The sequence below is a fragment of the Natrix helvetica genome (genome assembly GCF_964273705.1).
Source record: "Natrix helvetica genome assembly, chromosome: 14".
Taxonomy (NCBI): domain Eukaryota; kingdom Metazoa; phylum Chordata; class Lepidosauria; order Squamata; family Natricidae; genus Natrix; species Natrix helvetica.
In genome coordinates this window covers 3,947,156-3,968,383 of record NC_138564.1, presented here as the reverse complement: position 1 = coordinate 3,968,383, position 21,228 = coordinate 3,947,156, and the positions used below count along the sequence as shown (strand labels likewise).

Below are 21,228 nucleotides of genomic sequence, written 5' to 3'. Positions count from 1 at the left end.
TGCCTTCATATCAACAGAAAAACAAACCCTGGCTTATTCAACAAACCACGAATGTTACGTTAGCACCTTATTATACCACCGCCTCAAAGATGTTGATCTTTCTTTAATAACAGGAGATTTTGTTTTAAAGGTTGAGGGTCCCTGTTTTTAAAGTAAGCACCCTGTTAGATTTATGCTCAACACAACTCTCAAATAAAATGACAAAGAAGCTAGTTCTCATGAAGCTACCAGAAAAAATACTGCTTTTTCTTCTTCCATTGCCTCTTAGCTCTTATTTGGAAAAACATATTGAAACGTATGAAACGTATGTATTTACTGGTTATATTTATTTTTTTATACTGCCTTATTTCCCGAGGATTCACAGGTGTGAGCAATTAAAATAAAAACGTGGAAGGTTAATGATCAGTTTAAAAAATAGCAGAGTTCTTACTGTGTCTGGAAAATATATATTATACTACTAATAACCTAGGAGGCTAATCTTTTCAGCACTTAGATACCTGTATTTTTCGGAGTATAAGACGCACCTTTTTCCCCCAAAAAAGAGGGTGAAAATCTAGGTGCGTCTTATACAGTGAATACATCATTTTTGGCCTCCTGACCCCCCCCCCCCTTTGCAAAAATGGACATGCAGAGGGTTTGGGAGGCTTGCAAAGTGTTCCTGGGGTCTGGGGAGGGCAAAAACAAGTGAAAAACAGCCCAGTTCCCCCCCCCCCCCGCGCCACCTCCAGAAGCACTCTACAAGCCTCCTAAAGCCTACGCACGCCCTGTTTTTTGCTCGATTTTGCCCCCCAGCCTCGAGGAAAACTTTGCAGGCCTCTCAAACTCTCTGCATGCCCCATTTTTCACAAAAAAAACGAGGCATGCAGAGTACTTGGGAGGCCTGCAAAGTGCAAAAACTTTTTTTTTTAATTTACCTCTTCAAAATCTTGGTGCGTCTTATACTCAAGTGCATCTTATACTCCGAAAAATACGGTATATGCTTTTCCTGTTTATAATTTGAATGCAGGTGAAAAACCGGATTATTCCCACCCTCTTTACGTTCTTCCTCTCTACTCTTTGCTGGCTCCTGAAAAGCAAGCCAAGGTAAGATTAAACGCCCTTGTAGGAATATTGGGGTACATTTGGAAAAGCTGTCTGTTCTTAAGAACATTTCTAGACTTAGAATAACTTTATTGTCATTTTCTAATTCTGCTGCCCTCCCAAAAAATCAGCATGCCTTCTGGAAATAGCCATCTGAACCAGACCCCATTATTATATTTTTTTTTTGCTAAAAAGGAATATTTCCTTCTATTATCTCTTACTTTTTTGGGGATCTGTTTAAGAATGGTTATCTCTTTATCTTTATATTTTAGTGGTCCTCCCCTTTGAGCTCCTAGAACCTCATCTCTTGTAGTTTTTCTAAGAAATTTAATATGAGCTTCCCTTGGAACGTTATGTGTTCTTGCATAGGCCGAATTAACCCTATAAATCAGGTCAATGTCCCACCAAAGCTGTTGTTTCTCTCTATTAATATACTCTGCTAGTATTGTGGTCATAATCTCCTTGAGATCTTCATTCTCAGCTTCTGGCAAATTTTGGAATCTAAGAAAAAAAGACATCCTTTCAAATTCCATTTTTAACATCTAACTTTATTGTCATTTTGAACTTACACTAAGTTCACTAACTTACATTCACTAACTTTTCATTAAAATGAAATTTTGTTGTGCATACAGCTGTCAAAGGATCACCACCTCCAATGTATGCTACGTAAACATGACAAAAATAAAAATAAATACAAAATTATGCATATACCCACATATGTTATATGGCACAGAGAAACAACCACTCCGGATGTATAAATGTACATGTTGAGCAAAACGAATCTTGCGAGTTTGCCAGATGGGTGGCGTAGGGAGCAGAGCTGTTATAGAATCTAGTAGTCCTCTTAGAAATACTTCAAGACCTCCTCCCAAAGGGGAGCAACAGAAACAGACCGTGAAGTGGGTGTGTGGGGGATCTCTAACAATGCTTTGGGCTCTAAGCGCATAGTGCTTATAAGCAGTATCTTGAATAACAGGAAGCGAGTTTCCGATAATCTCCGCTGTCCTCACCACTCTCTGTAGGGACTTTCTATCTGAGGCACTGCAGCCACCAAAACAAACAGGGATGCAGTTTGTTAAAACGCTCTCAGTCATGCCTCTGTAAAAATTGCAATCTCCCAGGGTCGTGTGTTCACCTTTTGCGACCTCCTGACAAGCAATGGCAAGGGTTAGGGTAACCCAGTAATGGAGCCTTGACAAATAGGGCATGGCTGGCAGGAAACCTGACGCTCTTCCCAACATGGAGAACGTTACCGCAAATGCTCCTTGTGGAAGGGGTGACTAGTAGACTTCATTCTCTTGTCTTTGGTGAGATGGTTGTTTTTTTTTCTCATCTGTTGAAATCTGTCCCCATCTCAGGTTTTCAGGCCGCCTCCACCTGGGACCAGGCTGTGCGTCGTGGCCACCAACGTGGCGGAGACGTCTCTGACCATCCCGGGCATCAAATACGTTGTTGATTGCGGGAAGGTCAAGAAACGGTTCTACGACAAAGTCACCGGCATCTCCTCCTTCAAGGTTATGTGGACGTCCCAAGCTTCAGCCAACCAGCGAGCAGGCCGAGCTGGCCGAACGGAGCCAGGCCACTGTTACAGGTCAGCTAACTTGCTTTTTTTCTTTCTTTCTTTACAGACCTGAAAATCAGGAATGCCCAAATGTGGCCCAAATGTCCTTCCTTCTGGTTTTCTTGTGGGCGTTTCATGACCCAACTAGGTAACATCATCAGTGCTAGAAAGGAGTGTGGGTTCCCCTTATTTTTTATCTAGTAATGATTTGTTCTCTCTGTGTTGATGTGAATCTTCTTTATTAAGGTAAAGGTTCCCCTTGCACATATGTGCTAGTCGTTCCCGACTCTAGGGGGCGGTGCTCATCTCCGTTTCAAAGCCGAAGAGCCAGCGCTGTCCGAAGACGTCTCCATGGTCATGTGGCCAGCATGACTAAACGCCAAAGGCGCATGGAACGCTGTTACCTTCCCACCAAAGGTGGTTTCTATTTGTCTACTTGCATTTTTTTACCTGCTTTCGAACTGCTAGGTTGGCAGAACCTGGGACAAGTCACGGGAGCTCACTCCGTTACGTGGCGCTAGGGATTCGAACCGCCGAACTGCCGACCTTTCTGATCGACAAACTCATCGTCTTAGCCACTGAGCCACCCCGTCCCTCTATCATCTTTATTATTCTGGTTTTATTGCTTCTGGTATGACAGGGCAAGCTATTTGTATAAAGGCAGTCCTCCACTTAACGACCGCAAATTGAGCCCAAAATTTATGTTGCTAAGTTAGACATTTGTTAAGCGAGTTTTGGCCCATTTTACAACCGTAGTTGCCACAGTTTTTAAGTGAATTACTGCAGTTGTTAAGTAAATCTGGCTTCCCCATTAAAGTTGCTTATCCAAAGGTTGCAGAGGGTGATCACCTGCCCTTTGGGACGCAGCAACGGTCGTAAGTATGAACCAGTTGCCAAGCATCTGAATCTTGATCCCGGGGATGCTACAAAGGTTGTTAGTGGAAAACGGTCATGAGTCACTTTTTTCAGTGCCATTGTAACTTTGAATGGTCACAAAATGAACTCTTGTAAGTCGAAGACGACCCTGGATAAACGGAGAGAAAACACTACTCCTTTCTAGCACTGATAATGTTAACTAGTCGGGTCATGAAATGTCTGCAAGAAAACCACCAAGCTCAGAGAGCACCAAGGACCCCACTGTTCTCCTTCTCCTCCTCCTCCTCCTCCACACCCTCTTCCTCCATTCCACAAACCCCTTTCCCTTCTACATGGATGATGTTATCTAGAAGGGTCATGAAACGTCTGCAAGAAAACTACCAAGCTCAGAGAGCACCAAGGACCCCACAGTTCTCCTCCTCTTTCTCCTCCTCCTTCTCCTCCTCCTCCTCCTCCTCCTCCTCCTCCTCCTCCTCCTCCTCCTCCTCCTCCTCCTCCTCCCTCCCCACACACATCTCACTCCCTTCTAGCACTGATGATATTACCTAGTTGGGTCATGAAATGTCTGCAAGAAAAGCACACATGCTCAGAGCACCAAGGACACCACCACCACCACCACAACAACAACAATAATAACCCTCCCCCCCCAATCTCCACTTCCTTCTAGCACTGATGATATTACCTAGTTGGGTCATGAAATGTCTGCAAGAAAAGCACACATGCTCAGAGCATCAAGGACCCCACAATAATAATCATAATCCCCCCTCCCCCTCAAGCTGCCACACTTTCTACCCTCTACTTTCTTTTGTGGGGAAAATGGGAGTGGAGATTATGTGGAGTTGGGTGATATGTAGCCATAACAACATTCTTTCTAGAAAGCCAAGGTCATCCTTTGTCTCTGCACCTGACCAGAACTGGATGGGTGAAACTGCCACCATGGCAGTGGGAGATTGGACCATGGGATGGACTTGTGGGTGTGGGGGCAAGATCTTGAACTTTCAACTGGGTGGGGAAAACCGGGAAGCTTTCAGATTCGTTTTTTTTCCAGATGTGCCAACAAGGCTCTCTTAATAGATTGGAACTTTGAGGAATCCTTTGCTTCGGACTCTGATTTACTTTCGGGTGCTATTTGTAACCCTGACACACAGTTCTTTAAAAATGGATGTTTGTTAGCCACTAGTTGTTGGTGTTTTTTCCCCCAAGGATTGCTTTGATCTCCGCTGCTCATTTTTTGTGTGCCCTAGACTATATTCTTCGGCTGTGTTCAGTGATTTTGAGCAGTTCTCGGCTCCCGAGATCACCAGGCGACCTGTGGACGATTTAATTCTGCAAATGAAAGCGTTGAACATCGAGAAGGTGGGTGGCCCCCCTTTTTTTGGCACTTCCTTGATAGGTAGTCCTTGACTTGCAACGGTTTGTTTTGAAGCTACAACGTCCCCGGAAAAAAGTGAACTTGTGACTGATTCTTGTGCTTACAACCATTGTAGCAATCTCCCTGGTCATGGGATCAAAATGACAGCGTGGTTGCTGTTTGCAATCTTTCCAGAATCCAAAGTCAATAGGAACAGCCGAATTTACTCGACAAACACAAGATTCACTTAACGGCCATATGTGTCACAAAAAAGAGGGGGGTCAAATTATTCTCCAAAGAACCAGAAGGCAGGACAAGAAACAATGGGGTGGAAAGTAATCAAGGAGAGAAACAATTTGGAACTCAGGAAAAACTTCCTAACAGTGGGAACAATTAATCAGTGGAACAGCTTGCCACCAGAAGTTGTCAGAACTCCATCTTTGGAGATTTGAAGAAGAGACTGGACAGTCACTTGTCTGAAATTGTGTAGGGTCTCTTGCTTGAACGGGGCTGGACTAGAAGACCTCCAAGGTCCCTTCCTGCTCTCTCTCCTCTCCTCTCCACTTCTAAATTCTCTCCTCTCTTCCCCTTCCCTCCCTCTCCCTGCTCCAGTCTTCTCTTCTCCTCCACCCTCCTCTCTTCTCCTCTTTTCTCTCTTCTCTTCCCATTCCTATTCCTATTCTTATTCCATCTCATCTCAGCACATCCCATCCTATCCTATTCTCCCAAGCACCTGAAGGCAGGACAAGAAGCAATGGATGGAAACTAATCAAGGAGAGAAGCAACCTAGAACTAAGGAGAAATTTCCTAACAGTGAGGACAATTAATCAGCGGATTAATTGTTTTCACAAGTTGCAGCTCTTCCACCACTGGAGACTTTTAAGAGACAGGATAGCCACTTGCCCAGAATGGTATAGGATTTCCTGCCTTAGCAGAGGGTTGGACTAGAGGACCTCCAAAGTCCCTTCCGACTCTTATTCTGTTTGTCAGGCCCGCAGCCATCTTTTCTTTTGGATCTTTGGCCTGCCACACTTTCTATTATTCTCCTATGCATTTTCTATTGTGGAAAAATGGGGGGGGGGGGGTTGTACGGAGTTAGATGATATGTAGGCATAACAAAATCCTTTCTAGAAAGCCAAGGTCATCCTTTGTCTCTGCACCTGAACGGAACTGGATGGGTGGAGATGCCACATGGTAGTGGGAGATTGGACCATGGGATGGACTTATGGGTGTGGGGGCAAGATCTTGAACTTTCAACTGGGTGGGGAAAACCGGGAAGCTTTCAGATTCGGGTTTTCCCAGATGTGCCAACATGACTCTCTTAATAAATTGGAACTTTGAGGAATACTTTGCCTTGGGCTCTGATTTACTTTTGGATGCTATTTGGAACCCTGACACTGTTATGTTCTTATTTAATTAATAACCATGGCAAAAAAAAATATCATGAAATCAGGCACAGCTCACTGAACGGTTGCATCGCTTAGCGATGTAAGTTCCAGTCCCAATTGTGGTCGTAAGTCAAGGATTACTTGCATTCAGTTTGGTCAATCTCCTTCCTGGATTTTGTTCATTAATTTTCTTTTTATAAAAAGGGCGTTATCTCTTGTAAGCCTGAAATTGTTTGCTAGGGAGCTCCTCTTCCTCCCATCCCCCATGGTCCTTCCCTCATACCATCCCAATACTCCACCGCACGTTTCTCTCCATCTCATCGTTTGCCTCTTTCCTCTCTGTAGGTAATCAACTTCCCATTTCCTACCCCTCCGTCCACTGATGCCCTGAAGGCCGCAGAGGAATTGCTGATCGCCCTTGGCGCCTTGAAAGCTCCTGCCACCTCTGGAAGGTATGGAAGACGAAAGGGACTAGAAGAACTTGGAACAAATGCAGTCGGTTGCATTTCCGAATCTACTTTTGCATCAGTCCAACATCTGATCCGTTGGAGGCATCCATCTCAGACATGTCCTCGTGTGGCGTGGCTGACCTTTGTTGAATCAATTAGGATATAATTTCACCAAATGATACAGATAGTTCTTGGAGTGGTAGTTGTTAGAGTGGGTGCAGTGGCCCTCTCACCTCACAATCAGGAATTGTGCGTTCGATCCCAGTTAGAGGCAGATATTTCTCTCTCTCTGCACAATGAGAATATATCTGCTGAACAAAACTCTGCATTGGCGACAGGGAAGGGCATCCGGCCATTCAAACATTCAGTTGCCCAGACTCCACCCTGCAAGGGATTATGGGGTCATTAAATGATACTTTTATACAGGTAGTTCTTGACTTACAACATCGAGATGGTGGGAGGGAGTCAATTTTTTTAGCACTTGGTGGGAAGATAATCCTTGACTTATTTTCATAGGTTTAACCACCTTCCTTCCTTCCCTCCCTTCTAAATGTCCTTCTTCCAGGCTGGAAAAGCTACATGAAGCCAAGTTCAGCTCTCCCATCAGCCCGTTGGGTGTCCTCATGGCCTCCTTCCCAGTAGCCCCACGTTATGCCAAGATGCTGGCCTTGAGCCAACAGCACCACTGCCTGCCGTACACCATCGCCTTAGTCTCGGCCTTGACGGTGAGGGAGCTGTTTGAAGAGTTCAACAGGTAAAGCCACGACGGGGAACTACTGAGAAACTGAGCCTATTGCTGCTTCGATTAGTTTAATGGGGTCTAACCTGGTTTGAGGGTTAAACAAACACCCCTCAAAATGGCACCAACATGGGGGCGAGTTTACGATGGGCTTGGAAAAAAGATATAAATAGAAAGAGAAAGGAACAAAACATGAAATAAATATCTCAGACGACACAATAGTAAATTAGGTGGAGGGGAAATAAGAAAATATTCAAATATACAAGCGGAAAAATGAACATAAGTGGAACTAGTATTAGAAATAAAATGTAAAATTGTATGAAAATACCGTATAAAGTTGGGATTGCTGAAGTGCCAACCCGAGAAGCCCTTGGAGAAATTAAATAAGTAAGGGCAACAACAGAAAGGAGGGGGGATGAGGAGGGAAAAGAAGAAAGGGTAAAGCAGAGAAAGTAAGGGTGGGGAATTAAAGAGTAGGAAAGAAGGGAAGAAAGAGGAGAAGGGAGGAGGAGAGGGGAAGAAGAAAGGAAGAAGGAGAGGAGGAAAGAAGGCAGGGAAGGAAGTTTGAGAAGATGGAAGGAGTAAGGTTGTTGCAAAATAAGGTGGCAAGAAAGTGACTCAAACTATATTATATATGTGTGTGTGTGTAAAAATGAGTATAGAGACTAATGATGAATAGATAAATGTTAAATAGCAATTATAAGAATGTATATCTATAAACGAATTTGAAAGGAAAAAATAAAAATAAAACTTTTTAAAAAATGGCCCCGATTTGTCCATGAATTTGGAAGAGTCAAGAGTGACTTAAAGGCATAACTAAAGATTCAATTCAGGTAGTCCTCGACCTACGACCACAATTGACTCCATCATTCCCATTGCTAAGCAAGACAGTTAAGTGACTTCCGCCTCAATTTATGACCCGAAGGTGCTTTTTCAAGAGGCAACTGGGATTTCTAGTTTTCCTTTGAACTTTCGCTTCTCATCCAAGAAGCATCTTCAGCTCTGACTGGGATGGTTGGGAATGGAGGGATTGGCAGTATATTCTTTGCAGACAGCTGGTCATTCGCGTCCTTTTGGAGGGTCGTCAAAGCACTTGGAGGTTAACCTGTGTCCTGTGTCCAGAAATTGCAGACTAAGGAACCATTTGCACCACTCAGGTGACCCTGAGGACACAGATAAAACCTCCAACCGCCCTCTAAAAGACGCAAATTGACAAAATGATAGTTTTCTGTTTCGGATACATTAATAATTTAGTTTATTCCGCACGAAATGGAGCTTAGTTATATAGCGTGAAGGCTGTACATTCTGCAATATTGGGACTGTCGGTGAGTCAGCAATGGGTCAGAGGAGGACAGAGACGGCAGCTGCTCTTTTAAAAATCGTGATTTAAATCGAGTTGATTTCAATCAAGCCCTTTTACTAGTGATTTGAATCGTGATTTCAATCGACTTGATTTAGATCAAATCCACCCTGACCTGGGGACATTTCTGTGTCCTGCATGATGGACGGATTGTTTGATTGAATCCTTCCTTTATTCATTTCTCTCTCTCTCTCTCTCTGTCTCTCTCTCTCTCTCTCTCTCTCTCTCTCTCTCTTTTTGCAGGCCTGCCCTGAATGAAGAAGATCAGGAGAGCATGAAAGGAAAGAGAGCCCGTGTGGCACAGATGCAAAGAATTTGGGCTGGCCAAGGACCATCTCAGAAGCTGGGCGATCTCATGGTGATGCTAGGTAAAACTGATCTCCTTGTCGGTTGGGTTGGGGGGGCTATAAATTTTCATGGGGTTAGGGGTTTCCACCAGAGTTGAGAGACTATGATCATGTGCAGGCTTAGCACCACTTTATCATGCCCCTGGTAAGGCCACACTTGGAATACTGCATCCAGTTTTGGTCGCCACGATGTAAAAAAGATGTGGAGACTCTAGAAAGAATGCAGAGAAGAGCAACAAAGATGATGAGGGGACTGGAGGCTAAAACATATGAAGGGCAACTGCTGGAATTAAGTTTAAGTTTAATGAAAAGAAGGTTTAAGGATGACGAGATAGCAATGTTCCAATATTTGAGGAGCTGCCACGGAGAGGAGGGGGTCAAGCTATTGTCGGAAGCTCCTGAAAGCAGGAAAAGAAGCAATGAATGAAAATTAACCAGGGAGAGAATCAACCTAGAACTAAGAAGAAATTCATTGACAGTGAGAACAATTAAGGAGGAATTTCCTGATAGAGCAAGTGGAACAACTTGCCTCCAGAAATTGTGCATCACTGGAGGTTTTCGAGAAGAGATTGGACAACTATTTGCCTGAAATGGTAGAGGGTTTCTGCTTGAGTAAGGGGGTTGGACTAGAAGACCTCCAAGGTCCCTTCCTCCTCTCCTTTCCCCTTTCTCTCCCCTCCTCTCTTCTGCTCTGTTGTTTCTGTTATTTTCTTCTCTCCTGCTCTGTTATCTCCTCTCCCTTCCCTCTGTCTTCTCTTCCCCTAGTCCTAGTCCTCTCCCTATTCCTATTCCATCCCATCTCAGCACATCCCATTCTAGTCTCAAAGACCCTGAAGGCAGGACAAGAAGCAATTAATCAAGGACCAAAGCAGCCTAGAGCCATGATAGTGAAACTATGGCACGCGTGCCACTTGTCCAACTTCTGAGGGCACACGAGGCGTTGCCCTGTCTGATGTTAAGCCTTGATTTTGGGGCATTTTTAGCCCTCCGGAGGGAGAAAAACCGCCCAACGGGCAACCCGGAAGTCCGTTTCCAAACTTCCGGTTTGCGCGTTGGGCCGTTTTCACCCTTCCCCAGGCTCAAAGAAAGCCGTATGTGGGGCAGCCTGTGTGTGTGTATGGATGTGTCACGCATGCATGCGCAAGGGGGGGGGGATTAAATTATAGAGGTGGGCATGCAGGCGCACGGTTTTGGCACCCAAGGTGAAAAAGGTTCGCCATATCCCTGACCTAGAACTAAGGAGACATTTCCTGCCGGTGAGTGAGATTCTGTCATTGCAGGAGCCGTGGGCGCTTGTGAATATGCAGGTTGCACTCCTCATTTCTGTAGCACCAACGGCCTGCGCTACAAGGCTATGGTGGAAATCCGGCGGCTGCGTGGGCAGCTCACCACGGCAGGTAAGACTCTCCACACCTGCTCCCTTCCCTGGGCTCTGCTCTTCCTTCTATTGGGAGTCTCATTCAGGTGGGGCCACCTCCACCCGTCTCTTGACCTTCAGAATCTTACGTGTGTGTGTGTGTACGTTCCCTTCCAAGTGAATGCCGTTTGCCCGGGTGCGGACCTCTTCGTGGACCCCCAAATGAAGCCCCCCACGGAAGAACAGGCCACTTTCTTGAGGCAGATTGTCCTGGCTGGACTGGGGGATCACGTCGCCCGAAGGATCCAGGCGGAGGAGCTCCTTGACGAGAAGTGGAAGAACGGCTACAAGGTCTCTCTCTCAGACTCCTTTTTAGTGCCAGCACTTTGCCCTTTCTGGAATTTATTTAATAAAGTTGTCAGGGTTTCAAATAGCATCCAAAAGTAAATCAGAGTCCGAGGCAAAAGATTCCTCAAAGTTCCAATTTATGAAATGAGCCATGTTGGCACATCTGGGAAAACCTGAATCTGAAAGCTTCCCGGTTTTCCCCACCCAGTTGAAAGTTCAAGATCTTGCCCCCACACCCACAAGTCCATCCCATGGTCCAATCTCCCACTGCCATGCTGGCAGCTTCCACCCATCCAGTTCCGGTCAGGTGCAGAGACAAAGGATGACCTTGGTTTTCTAGAAAGGAATTTTGTTTTGGCTACATAGCATCCAACTCCGTACAATCCCCCCTCCCACTTTCCCAAAATGCATAGTAGAATAATAGGAAGCGTGGCAAAGATCCAAAAGAAAAGATGGCTGCAGGCCTGGCAAAAGTTTTATGTACAAATTGGAAGGGAAAAAAAAGGAGACAGAATAACTCGGTGTGTTGAAACACATGCAGATGTAACTGAAGCCACCTTTAAAAGTAGAGAAAACAAATTAAGAAACTATAAAAAGGAGGGAAGGAGAAAGAAAGAAAGAAAAAGAATGAATGAATAGAGGGAGGAAGGGAAGAAGGAAAGGAATGAATGAAAGAATAGAGGGAAGAAGGAATAGGGGAGGGAAGGGAAGAAAGAGTAGAGAAAGGAATAAGGGAGGGAATTGTTGGAAGGAATATCCATCTGGGTTCAGGTCCAAGTGGGGAAAATGACTCTGGATTCATGGAAGTTGCTTGGAAAGAAGGTTTATTGATGGTGGATGGGACCATCTGGTTTGAGGTCCTGGGGGGGGAAAGGGAAGAGATGCTCAGAATGTCCTGGTTTTATGCCCTCTCTGGGCTTTTGAATTTGAGCTTGTATTCTGATTGGTTGTCAGACTCCCATTGGGCTATGCAGGGACAGCTCTGTAGGCTGTCCTGAGTCCCAAGCTTGGTTGACTCTTGCTGGGTGATGATGTAATGAAAGGGATTTGGGATTCCTATTACGGCTCTGCCTGAAGGAGGTAGATCTTAATTATGTAGAATGGACTGGCCCGGGCCTTCAATGGGGCTGAGTTTATGCCTCACTATTAGGGGAAAATATTTTGCCCTTTTTAATATTTCCTAAAATATTTCATTTTTCTAGGAGATGGGGCTAACTCCCTACAGAAGGAAGGAAGGAAAGAATAGAAGGAGGGAAGGGAGGAAAAAAGAATGAATGAAAGAAAGTAGAGGGAAGAAAGAATAGGGGAGGGAAGGAAGGAAAGAAAGACTAGAGGGAGGGAGGAATAAGGGAGGGAGGGAAGGAAAGAAAAAAGTAAAAGAAAAAATGGAGGAAGAAACAGGGGAGGGAGGGAGGAAAATGTTCCTTGTATATTATGCTTAATTGTTGCTGGTTTACTAATAGGTATCATAAAGTAATATAATATGATCAGTAGATAATATTGTTATAAAACCTCACAAAGTGTTTACAGAGGACTTCTAGTTGCATAGATGTGGTTGCTGTTGGTTTGCACTAGATGGCAGTTTACTCTATTTTTCGGAGTATAAGACGCACCGTTTCCCCCCCTAAAAGAGCGTGGAAATGTTGGTGCGTCTTATACACTGAATACAGCCAATTTTGGCCTCCTGAAGCCCTGCCCCCACATCCCATTTTTGCAAAAAAAAAAAACACCCAAAGCCGTGTTTCTCCTTCCCCCAGCCCCGCTGAAGCCTGCAGAGTGCTTCTGAGGGCCGGGGAGGACAAAAACTTTTTTTTTCTAACTTACCTCTTCAAAATCTTGGTGCGCCTTATAGTCTGAAAAATACGGTAATTATTTCTTTTCCTATTCCTGCCCTCCACCCTTTCTCTCCCCCCCCCCTCTACTTAGACGCCACTGCTGGACGATCCGGTCTTCATCCACCCCAATTCCGTCCTGTTTAAGCAGCTCCCGGAGTTTGTGGTGTATCAGGAAATCATTGAAACCACCAAGATGTACATGAAAGGTGAGCTGGGACGCCTGTTTTCCCCTCCTTTGCCTTCCGTTTCTTTTTTAAAACATTGACTTAAAGAAAAGAATCTAGACCAGGGGAGAGAGAGAAAAGACCCTGATCCAAAGAATCCCCAGGTAACGTGCAAACGTATTGTCTCCGGAAATTATAAATTTGCATGATGTCACTTTCTAGCCGAGCTAAACTCCCACTTTCTCCCAATTTTTATTTTCTGGTGCCTTCTGAAGGGGTTTCGGCGATCGAACCTGAGTGGATCCCACTTCTCCTGCCCCCCTACTGCCATTTTGAAAAACCTCTGGAAGAGCCGCCTCCGTTTTACTGCCCCGAAAGGGGCCAGGTCCGTTGCCACAGGCCCAGCGTCTTCTGTAAGTTTGCTTCCCCCCACCCCCCCAAAAAATATATGACCTCCCTTTTCTCCTTCAAATCCGCCGCCAAAAAACCAGGTGCTCGCCTGTGGTTCCGTTAACTTTGGGCAAAGTTTTTTTTGTAGTTCCACTGACGTTATAGCAGGAAGCTGCAATTTCTCGATGTATTTTGTTTTAATTCTTGGACAGGGTACCAAGTGCTTTGATGACAATGGGTGTCCCTGTTCCATGTTTCATCCATAATCGCGTAGTTTTCGATGGCCAGGTTGTGACATTTTGTGATTTTTTTCCTCCCCAGTTCTTCTTATTGTTATGATACTTTTATTCATTAAACATGAAACTCAGAAATATATATCAAATAATATAATATCACAAACATTGACGGGCACTAATGGTTGATAAGGTTGCTGCCAGCATCCTAGGTATCAACTAAGTATCTTCTTAAATAATAATAATGATAATGATAATAATAATAATATCGATATTTCAATGCAGTTTTGCATGGAAAAATGTGCCACTGTATCCATAAAAAGGGGCAAAATCACTACATGTGAGGGAATTGAAATGCCCAATGGCCAACTAATTAAATGCAACGAAAATGAAGCCTACAAATACTTAGGCATTCTGCAGTTGGATAACATCAAACATGGAGAAGTAAAAAGAGTACACCAACAGAGTTAGGAAAATTTTGAAATCTAAATTAAATGGTGGAAATACAATCAAGGCCATAAATACCTGGGCAATACCAGTTATAAGATACACAGCTGGTATAGTTAACTGGACACAAGCTGATTTGGACATTTTGGACCGAAAAACCAGGAAACTACACCACCGGTAAGTCGAGGACTTCCCGTATATTCACTCCGCTCCCTTCTGTTCCTGCAGACCGGGTGGGTTGGCCCCTTCCTGCCGTGGAGGTGGATTTTCCCGAAGGCCTTGATCGCTTCAAACATTTTGCCAGGTTTCTCCTGGAAGGGAAGGTGAGTGCCCGCCTCGCTTTACAGCCAGTCCTCCACTTACGACTACGATTGGGACCTAAACTTAGGTCGCTAAGCGATGCCACCCTTAAGTGAGTCATTCCATGATTGCACCCAATTAGATGACCTTTCTGCTGCGGTCATTAAGCGAATCTAGAAATAGTTATCACGTGACACCCCCCCCCCCAGGATGCTGCAACTGTCATAAATGCAGTCGTAAGAGTGAGGATTGGTTGTAAGTCACTTTTCATGAACAAATGGTCTTAAGATGAGGATTGTCCGCCATGATCCACTGCTGTTTCAGACTTAATTTTAAGTGTTTTCCCCAATCTCAGGCCTGGCTGTTAAGTCCATTTGACTACAAATACCATGCCTTCCAGCCAGCAGTAGCCAAATTAGCTGCACATGGGAGTGGTAGTCCAGCAATAACCAAAAGGCCACTAATTTCCTACCTTTAGATTTTTAAAAATCCATTTTTTTGGAGACCGCGTTTGCTTGGGTAGAAACGCAACAGATTTAAAAGTTGGAGACGAGTGATTGGAAAAATTCCCCAGGGTTGTCGGCCTCACAAATAAATAGATCCATCCAGTGACACACTGTTTTTTTTCCCCCCTAGGTTGTGAAACGGTTGTCGGCTTACAGCCGTTGCCTGCTGTCAAGTCCAGTCACGATGTTAAAGACCTGGTCCAAGTAGGTTGTGAGCTGCCTCCTTGTGTAATGGGATGTGAAAATTGTGTGTCTATCGCTCTGTCCACACACCTAGAGCTAACCTTGGGACCACTTACATTTGCTCCCATGCTTACTTTTGAATACAGCTGGAAGGGACCCTGGAGGTCTTCTAGTCCAGCCCCCTGCTCAAGCAGGAGATCCTATACCATTTCAATTGACTGTCCAGTCTCTTCTTAAAAACCTCCAGTGATGAAGCACCCACAACCTCTGAAGGCAATGTCTGTTCCACTGGTTAATTGTCCTCCCTGTTAGGAAGTTTCTCCTCAATTCCAGGTTGCTGCTCCCCTTATTTAGTTTCCATCCATTGTTTCTCATCTTGCCTTCTGGTGCTTTGGAAAATAAATTGACTTCCCCCTCTTCTTTGTGGCAGCCCCTCAAATACTAGAATAGAGTTATCATGTCCTCCCTAGTCCTTCTTTTCTCTAGAGTGGCCAAACCCAAATCCTCCAACCACTCTTTTTATTTTTTTAGTCTCCAGTCCTTTAATCATCTCCTTTGCTTTTCTTTGCACCTTTTCCAAAGTAACAGATTAGCAGAGTTGGAAGGGACCTTGTAAATCATCTAGTCCAGCCCCCCACATCCAAGCAGGAGACCCTACACTATTTCTGACAGATGGTAGTCCCGTCTCTTCTTGAAAGTCTCAAGTGAAGCTCCCACAACTTCCGAAGGCAACTTCTGTTCCACTGGCTGATTGTTCCCCCTGTCAGAAAATCCCTCCTTATTTCCAGATTGAATCTCTCCTTGTTCGGTTTCTACCCATTATTCCTTCTCTGGCCTTTGGGTGCTTTGGAGAATAGCTTGACCCCCTCCTCTCTTTGGCAGCCCCTCAAATATTGGAAGGCTGCTATCCTGTCTCCCCTGGTCCTTCTCTTCCCTAGACCAGCCATGCCCAATTCCTGCAACCGTTCTTCGTATGTTTTAGCCTCCAGTCCCCTCATCATCCCTGTTGCTCTTCTCTGCACTTTTTCTAGAGTCTCCACATCTTTTTTATGGTGTGGTGACCAAAACTGGATGCAGGATTCCCAGTGTGGTCTTACTAAAGCTTTATGGAGTGGTATTAGTACCTCCCTTGATCTTGATTGTATCCCTCTGTTAATGCAACTTAGGATTGTATTGGCTTTTTTGGCTGCTGCCGCACTCTAATTGATCAAAAGTTGGTTTTATTTATCCCTCTGGATTCAATCTTTTGCTTGATGTTCCTTATAGACTTCAGCCCAGGACAGAATCTTTGCTTCAAGCGCTCGTTTCTGAAAATGCTGATAACCTGGACACTTTACAGCTGGCCTGGGAGAAAAATCCAAAATGTAAGCATTCAGATAGCCAAGGTTTTAATTTTTTAGATATTTTTTAATTGTACTTACTTCTGCCACTAAAAGACATGTAAGGTTTTACAACCTGCAGGATTTGGGAATCATGATTGCAAGCTAAATTCAGGAATTGAAACTTTTCATTGCAGCAGACTGATGAGTATTCCTTTCTCCGATTTTAAATCTTCTCGTTTCAGATTTATTGGCTGAATATTGCCAGTGGGTTCCCGAAGTTACCCTTGAGGAAATTGCTAAAATGTGGCCTCCGGTGCATTGATGCGGTGAATGTTTGAGCCAGGAACCCCTCCAGCTTGCGTTCTTCCTGAAAATGCCATGAAGACTTTCCTGGGAAAAGCAAGACCCGTAATTGCACAAGGAAAGGGAAGAAAGATTAAATCTTCCTTCATTTGTCATCCAAAGGAGCAACACGTGTGTGATTTGTGACCTGCAAAGGAGCAACACGTGTGACAATTGTGACCTGCAAAGGAGCAACACGTGTGACAATTGTGACCTGCAAAAAATAATCATCATGCAGATGATTTGGGTTGGGCTGAATGCAACAGCTGTCCAGCGGAAAAAAATCGATGCACAACCTTTCATACAAACGAAATTCATTGTTTCTCAACCTTTAAGACTTCAACTCCCAGAATCCCCCAGGGTCTGGCTTCTCTTGAGAACAAACTCTATGATTGCTGGAACTCATCCAATATTTCTCAACCTGAGCACCTTTTAAGAGGTTTGGACTTCAATTCCCAGAATTCCCCCAGCTGGCAAAGTTTGAAACACCCTGGATTCCCGTCGCAAAGATCTCACATTCCATGAAGCAGCATTTACTTTAATCATGGTTTGTTTGTTTGTTTTGGCTAAGCCATGGCGGTTATCTTTTCCTCCCCAAACCTAGAAACCTTGCTTAGATATACGTACATCCCAATAGGTTGCATCACACAAACACAAAACATGGGCTGCAAACATAAAAGATTTAGCAGAGTACACAGCCTTTATACATTTCAACCAGACAACTAACTACAGTTACGCCGTGTTTTGTAGAAATAAATGCCAAAAAAGGAAAGACTCTAATATGTCACTGCATATTGGGAAAAAACCACTATAGTTTTGAGTCTCTTTGCACCTGTTTCTTTGTGTTTAAAAGGCTCCTGATGTTAATAGTGGCATTTTCAGTCCTTATCCACAGGGTGTCGCAGCCATTTGTAAATATAATAGCTTGACTGAACATTTGCTGTTGGCGTTTGGTTATTTATTTTTTTTCTTTAGACATGCAAAGCATCCAGGGGTTTTAGTCTGAATGTTTATGGCTGGCGCGACAAGCAGATTATTTCTTTCCAAATGAGTCCCAGTGGACAACCATTTAAATATGAGCCAGCAGTGTGCAGCAGCTGCCAAAAAAGCCAACACAGTTCTAGGCTGCATAAACAAGAGGGATAGAATCAAGATCACGGGAAGTTTTAATACCACTTTATAATGCCTTGGTAAGGCCACACTTGGAATCCTGCATCCAGTTTTGGTCGCCACGATGTAGAAAAGATGTGGAGACTCTAGAAAGAGTGCAAAGAAGAGCAACAAAGAGGATTAGGGGACTGGAGGCTAAAACATAACAATGAACGGTTGCAGGCTAGTCTAGTGAACAGAAGGACCAGGGAAGACATTAAAACTGTCTTCCAATATCTGGGGGGCTGCCACGGAGAAGAGGGAGTCAAACTGTTCTCCAAAGCACCCGAAGGCCAGACAAAGAACAATGGATGGAAACGGATGAAGGAGAGATTCAACCTGGAAATAAGGAGAAATTTTGTGACAGTTGGAACAACATGCCTCCAGAAGTTGTGAATTCTCCAACACTGGAAGTTTTAAAGAAGAGATTGGATAACCATTTGTCTGAAGTGATGTAGGGTTTCCTGCCTAAGCAGAGGGTTGGCCTAGAAGACCTCCAAGGTCCCTTCCAACTGTTGTTAATCTATCTACATCCCTTGACCCCAGCATGTTGTACCATTGTAAATACATGCCAGTTGCCAAATGCCCAAATTTTGATCCCATGAATGTGGGGAATGCTGCAACGTTTGTAAGTGTGAGGACCAGTGTGTAAGTCACTTTTTTCAGCACTGTTGTAACTTGAGCAGTCCCTAAACCAATGGTAAGTCAAGAACTACCTATAACGGACTGCAAAAGAAAAAGCTGGATGAATATTGGACATTTCGTTTGTCCTGGATGGCGTAAGAACTGCGTCAGGCCAGCGGGTTGGACTAGATGACCTCCAGGTTTCCTTCCAGCCCTGGGAGTCTATGGTTTATACAGGTAGTTCCCGACTTAATAATAGTTCATTTAGTGACCGTTTAAAGTTACAACGGCACTGAAAAAAGTGACTTATGACCATTTTTACAGCTATGACCATCTATGCTCAGGGCATCAAAATTCAGGCATTTGGCAGCTGATTCATTTTATGACCGTTGCTGTGTCCCCAGGGTCACGGGATCCCCTTTTGCGACCTTCTGACAAATAAAGTCCATGGGGGAAGCTAGATTCGCTTAACAACCGGGTTGCCAACTTTATCCACTGCAAGGATTCCCTTAACAGGTCATGTTTTGTTTTCACAACAACTCTGCAAGGTAGGCTGGGTTGAGGACTAGAGGCAGAATCGGGTCACGCAGGAAGCTTCCAGGACACCAAATTACCCTGAAATGTAAAATGCAGGCGCTCCTCCACGTAAAACAATTCATTTAGTGGCCAAAGTTACAATGGCATTGAAAATGACTTATGACTGTCTTTCACACTTAACAACAGTTACAACAGCACATGATCCAAATCCAGACCGTTGGCAACTGGCTCATATTTATGACGGTTGCAGGGTCCTGGGGTTGTGCAATCCCCTTTTGCAACCTGACAAGCAAAGTCAATAGGGAAGCCAGATTCACTTAACAACCGGGTTGCTAATTTATCAATGGCAGTGATTCACTTAACAACTGCGGCAAGAAAGGTCGTAAAATGGGACAAAGCTGACCAACGTCAGGCTTAACCGCAGAAATGTGGGGCTCTCTTGTAGTCGGAAGTCGAGGACTCGCTGTATTGCAAATACACCGAATGGGGGTGGAAAAAACGTGGAGATGCCGGGGATTGAACCCGGGGCCTCATACATGCAAAGCATGCGCTCTACCACTGAGCTACATCCCCTTCCTGGCACGGAGGGTTCCAGCGGGAAATACAAAGCAATTCAATTCTTTTTCCTCTTTTTTTTCCCCTTCCTCCTTCCAAAAATGTTTTCTTTTTTTCCCTTCTTTTGTCGTGCAACTTTCTTCCCTGCAGGCAGAAGCGCCTCCTCCTCAGTCGGCTCTTAAGCCTTGAGGCTGCCACCCACCCAAGGAAGGGGGGAGGCCTTTCTCCTGCACCCCCTTCCTCCATTTTGGGGGTCTCTGGGAAAGGAGAAGAAGAAGAAGAAGGCTACTCAGGTACAGCTGCAACTTTTTTGGGGGGGGGGGGGTCCAGGACTTGGGGCTGCTTTGGGGGGGGTTAGCTTCCTCTTTGGGGGCAGCGGCCCGTTTGGGGAGCAGGAAAGCCAAAGGAAGATGCACAATTTTAGTTTAGGATTTGGTTTTATAGGAAAGAAAGAAGAGGGGGAAGGGAGGGAAGGAAGGAAGGAAAGAGAGAGAGAGAGATGGGAAGAGAGAGGGAGGGAGGAAGAGGTTAGAGAGGAAAGGAAGGGAGGAAAGAAGGAAGGGAGAGATGGGAAGAGAGGGGGGGAGGGAGGGAGGAAGAGAGGGAGGGGAAGAGAGAGGGAGGGGAAGAGGAAGAGAGGAAGAAGTTAGAGAGAAAGGGGAAGGAAGGAAAGAAAGAAAGAGAGAGAGGGATGGGAAGAAAGAGGGAGGGAGGAAGAAGTTAGAGAGAAAGGGAAAGGAAGGAAGAGAGAGAGATGGGAAGAGAGAGGGAGGGGAAGAGGAAAGGAGGAAGAAGTTAGAGAGAAAGGGAAAGGAAGGAAGGAAAGAAAGAGAGAGAGAGATGGGGAGAAAGAGGGAGGGAGGAAGAAGTTAGAGAGAAAGGGAAAGGAAGGAAGGAATGAAGGAAGGGAGGAAGGGAGAGATGGAAAGAGAGGGAAGGAGAGCAGGAGGAAGATGTTAGAGAGAAAGTGAAAAGAAGGCAGGGAGAGAGAGGAATGTGAAGAGAGGGAGCGGAAGAGAAAGGGAGGAAGAAGAGAGAAAGAAAGGAAGGGAGGAGAGAGGGAAGGCAGGAAAAAGAAATGGCATGGAGGAAGGGAGGGGGAACAAAAAGAAAGACAGAAAAAGAAAGACAGAAAAGGAGAAAGAAAAGGAACAAAAGGAAGGAAGGAAGGAAAGGAGGAGTTCGGGATCAACACATTCTCTGCTTAACTGGCCTCTTTCGGAAAGCAGCGCCCGAGCTCTTCCTCGTTAGTATAGTGGTAAGTATCCCCGCCTGTCACGCGGGAGACCGGGGTTCGATTCCCCGACGGGGAGGCTCAAAGATTTTTTTTTTAGAAGAATTAGAAGGAAAATTAAAGACCCAACCAACAAAACACATGCTTTCTTTTCCTTTCATCCCAGCCCAGGAAAACATTTTTATGACTCCTTGATTGGATTCTCTGACTTTTGCATCTTAGGCTCATTCCTTCCTTCCATCCTCCCTCTCTCTCCCTCTCTCCCCTTCCATCCTTCCTCTCTCTCTCTCTCACTCTCTTCTTCCTTCCTTCCATCCTTCCATCCTCTCTCTCCTTCCTTCCATCTTTCCTCTCTCTCTCCTTCCTTCCTTCCATCCTCTCTCTCTCCTTCCTTCCTTCCATCCTCCCTCTCTCTCCCTCTCCCTCCCCCCCTCTCTCCCCTTCCTTTCATCCTTCCTCTCTCTCTCTCTTTCTCCTTCCTTCCTTCCATCCTTTCTCTCTCTCTCTCCTTCCTTCCTTCCTTCCTTCGTTTGATACACCTCTCCATCTCA

The 21,228-nt window shown here is 44.9% G+C and overlaps 1 protein-coding gene across 1 annotated transcript in view; it reads left to right on the top strand.

Annotated features, from left to right (window-relative positions):
* Positions 1 to 16,799, top strand: part of DHX37 (DEAH-box helicase 37) — a 39,603-nt gene extending 22,804 nt beyond the window's left edge. Inside the window, exons 14-27 of the mRNA XM_081966202.1 lie at positions 1,007 to 1,083; positions 2,439 to 2,671; positions 4,762 to 4,873; positions 6,602 to 6,708; positions 7,271 to 7,459; positions 9,048 to 9,172; positions 10,432 to 10,548; positions 10,687 to 10,859; positions 12,783 to 12,897; positions 13,131 to 13,268; positions 14,154 to 14,248; positions 14,862 to 14,935; positions 16,181 to 16,278; positions 16,479 to 16,799. Coding sequence (XP_081822328.1) covers positions 1,007 to 1,083; positions 2,439 to 2,671; positions 4,762 to 4,873; positions 6,602 to 6,708; positions 7,271 to 7,459; positions 9,048 to 9,172; positions 10,432 to 10,548; positions 10,687 to 10,859; positions 12,783 to 12,897; positions 13,131 to 13,268; positions 14,154 to 14,248; positions 14,862 to 14,935; positions 16,181 to 16,278; positions 16,479 to 16,558 — 1,733 coding nt within the window. The 3' untranslated portion in view covers positions 16,559 to 16,799. The remainder of the gene's footprint in view (positions 1 to 1,006; positions 1,084 to 2,438; positions 2,672 to 4,761; positions 4,874 to 6,601; positions 6,709 to 7,270; positions 7,460 to 9,047; positions 9,173 to 10,431; positions 10,549 to 10,686; positions 10,860 to 12,782; positions 12,898 to 13,130; positions 13,269 to 14,153; positions 14,249 to 14,861; positions 14,936 to 16,180; positions 16,279 to 16,478) is intronic.
* Positions 16,800 to 21,228: the final 4,429 nt, after the last annotated feature.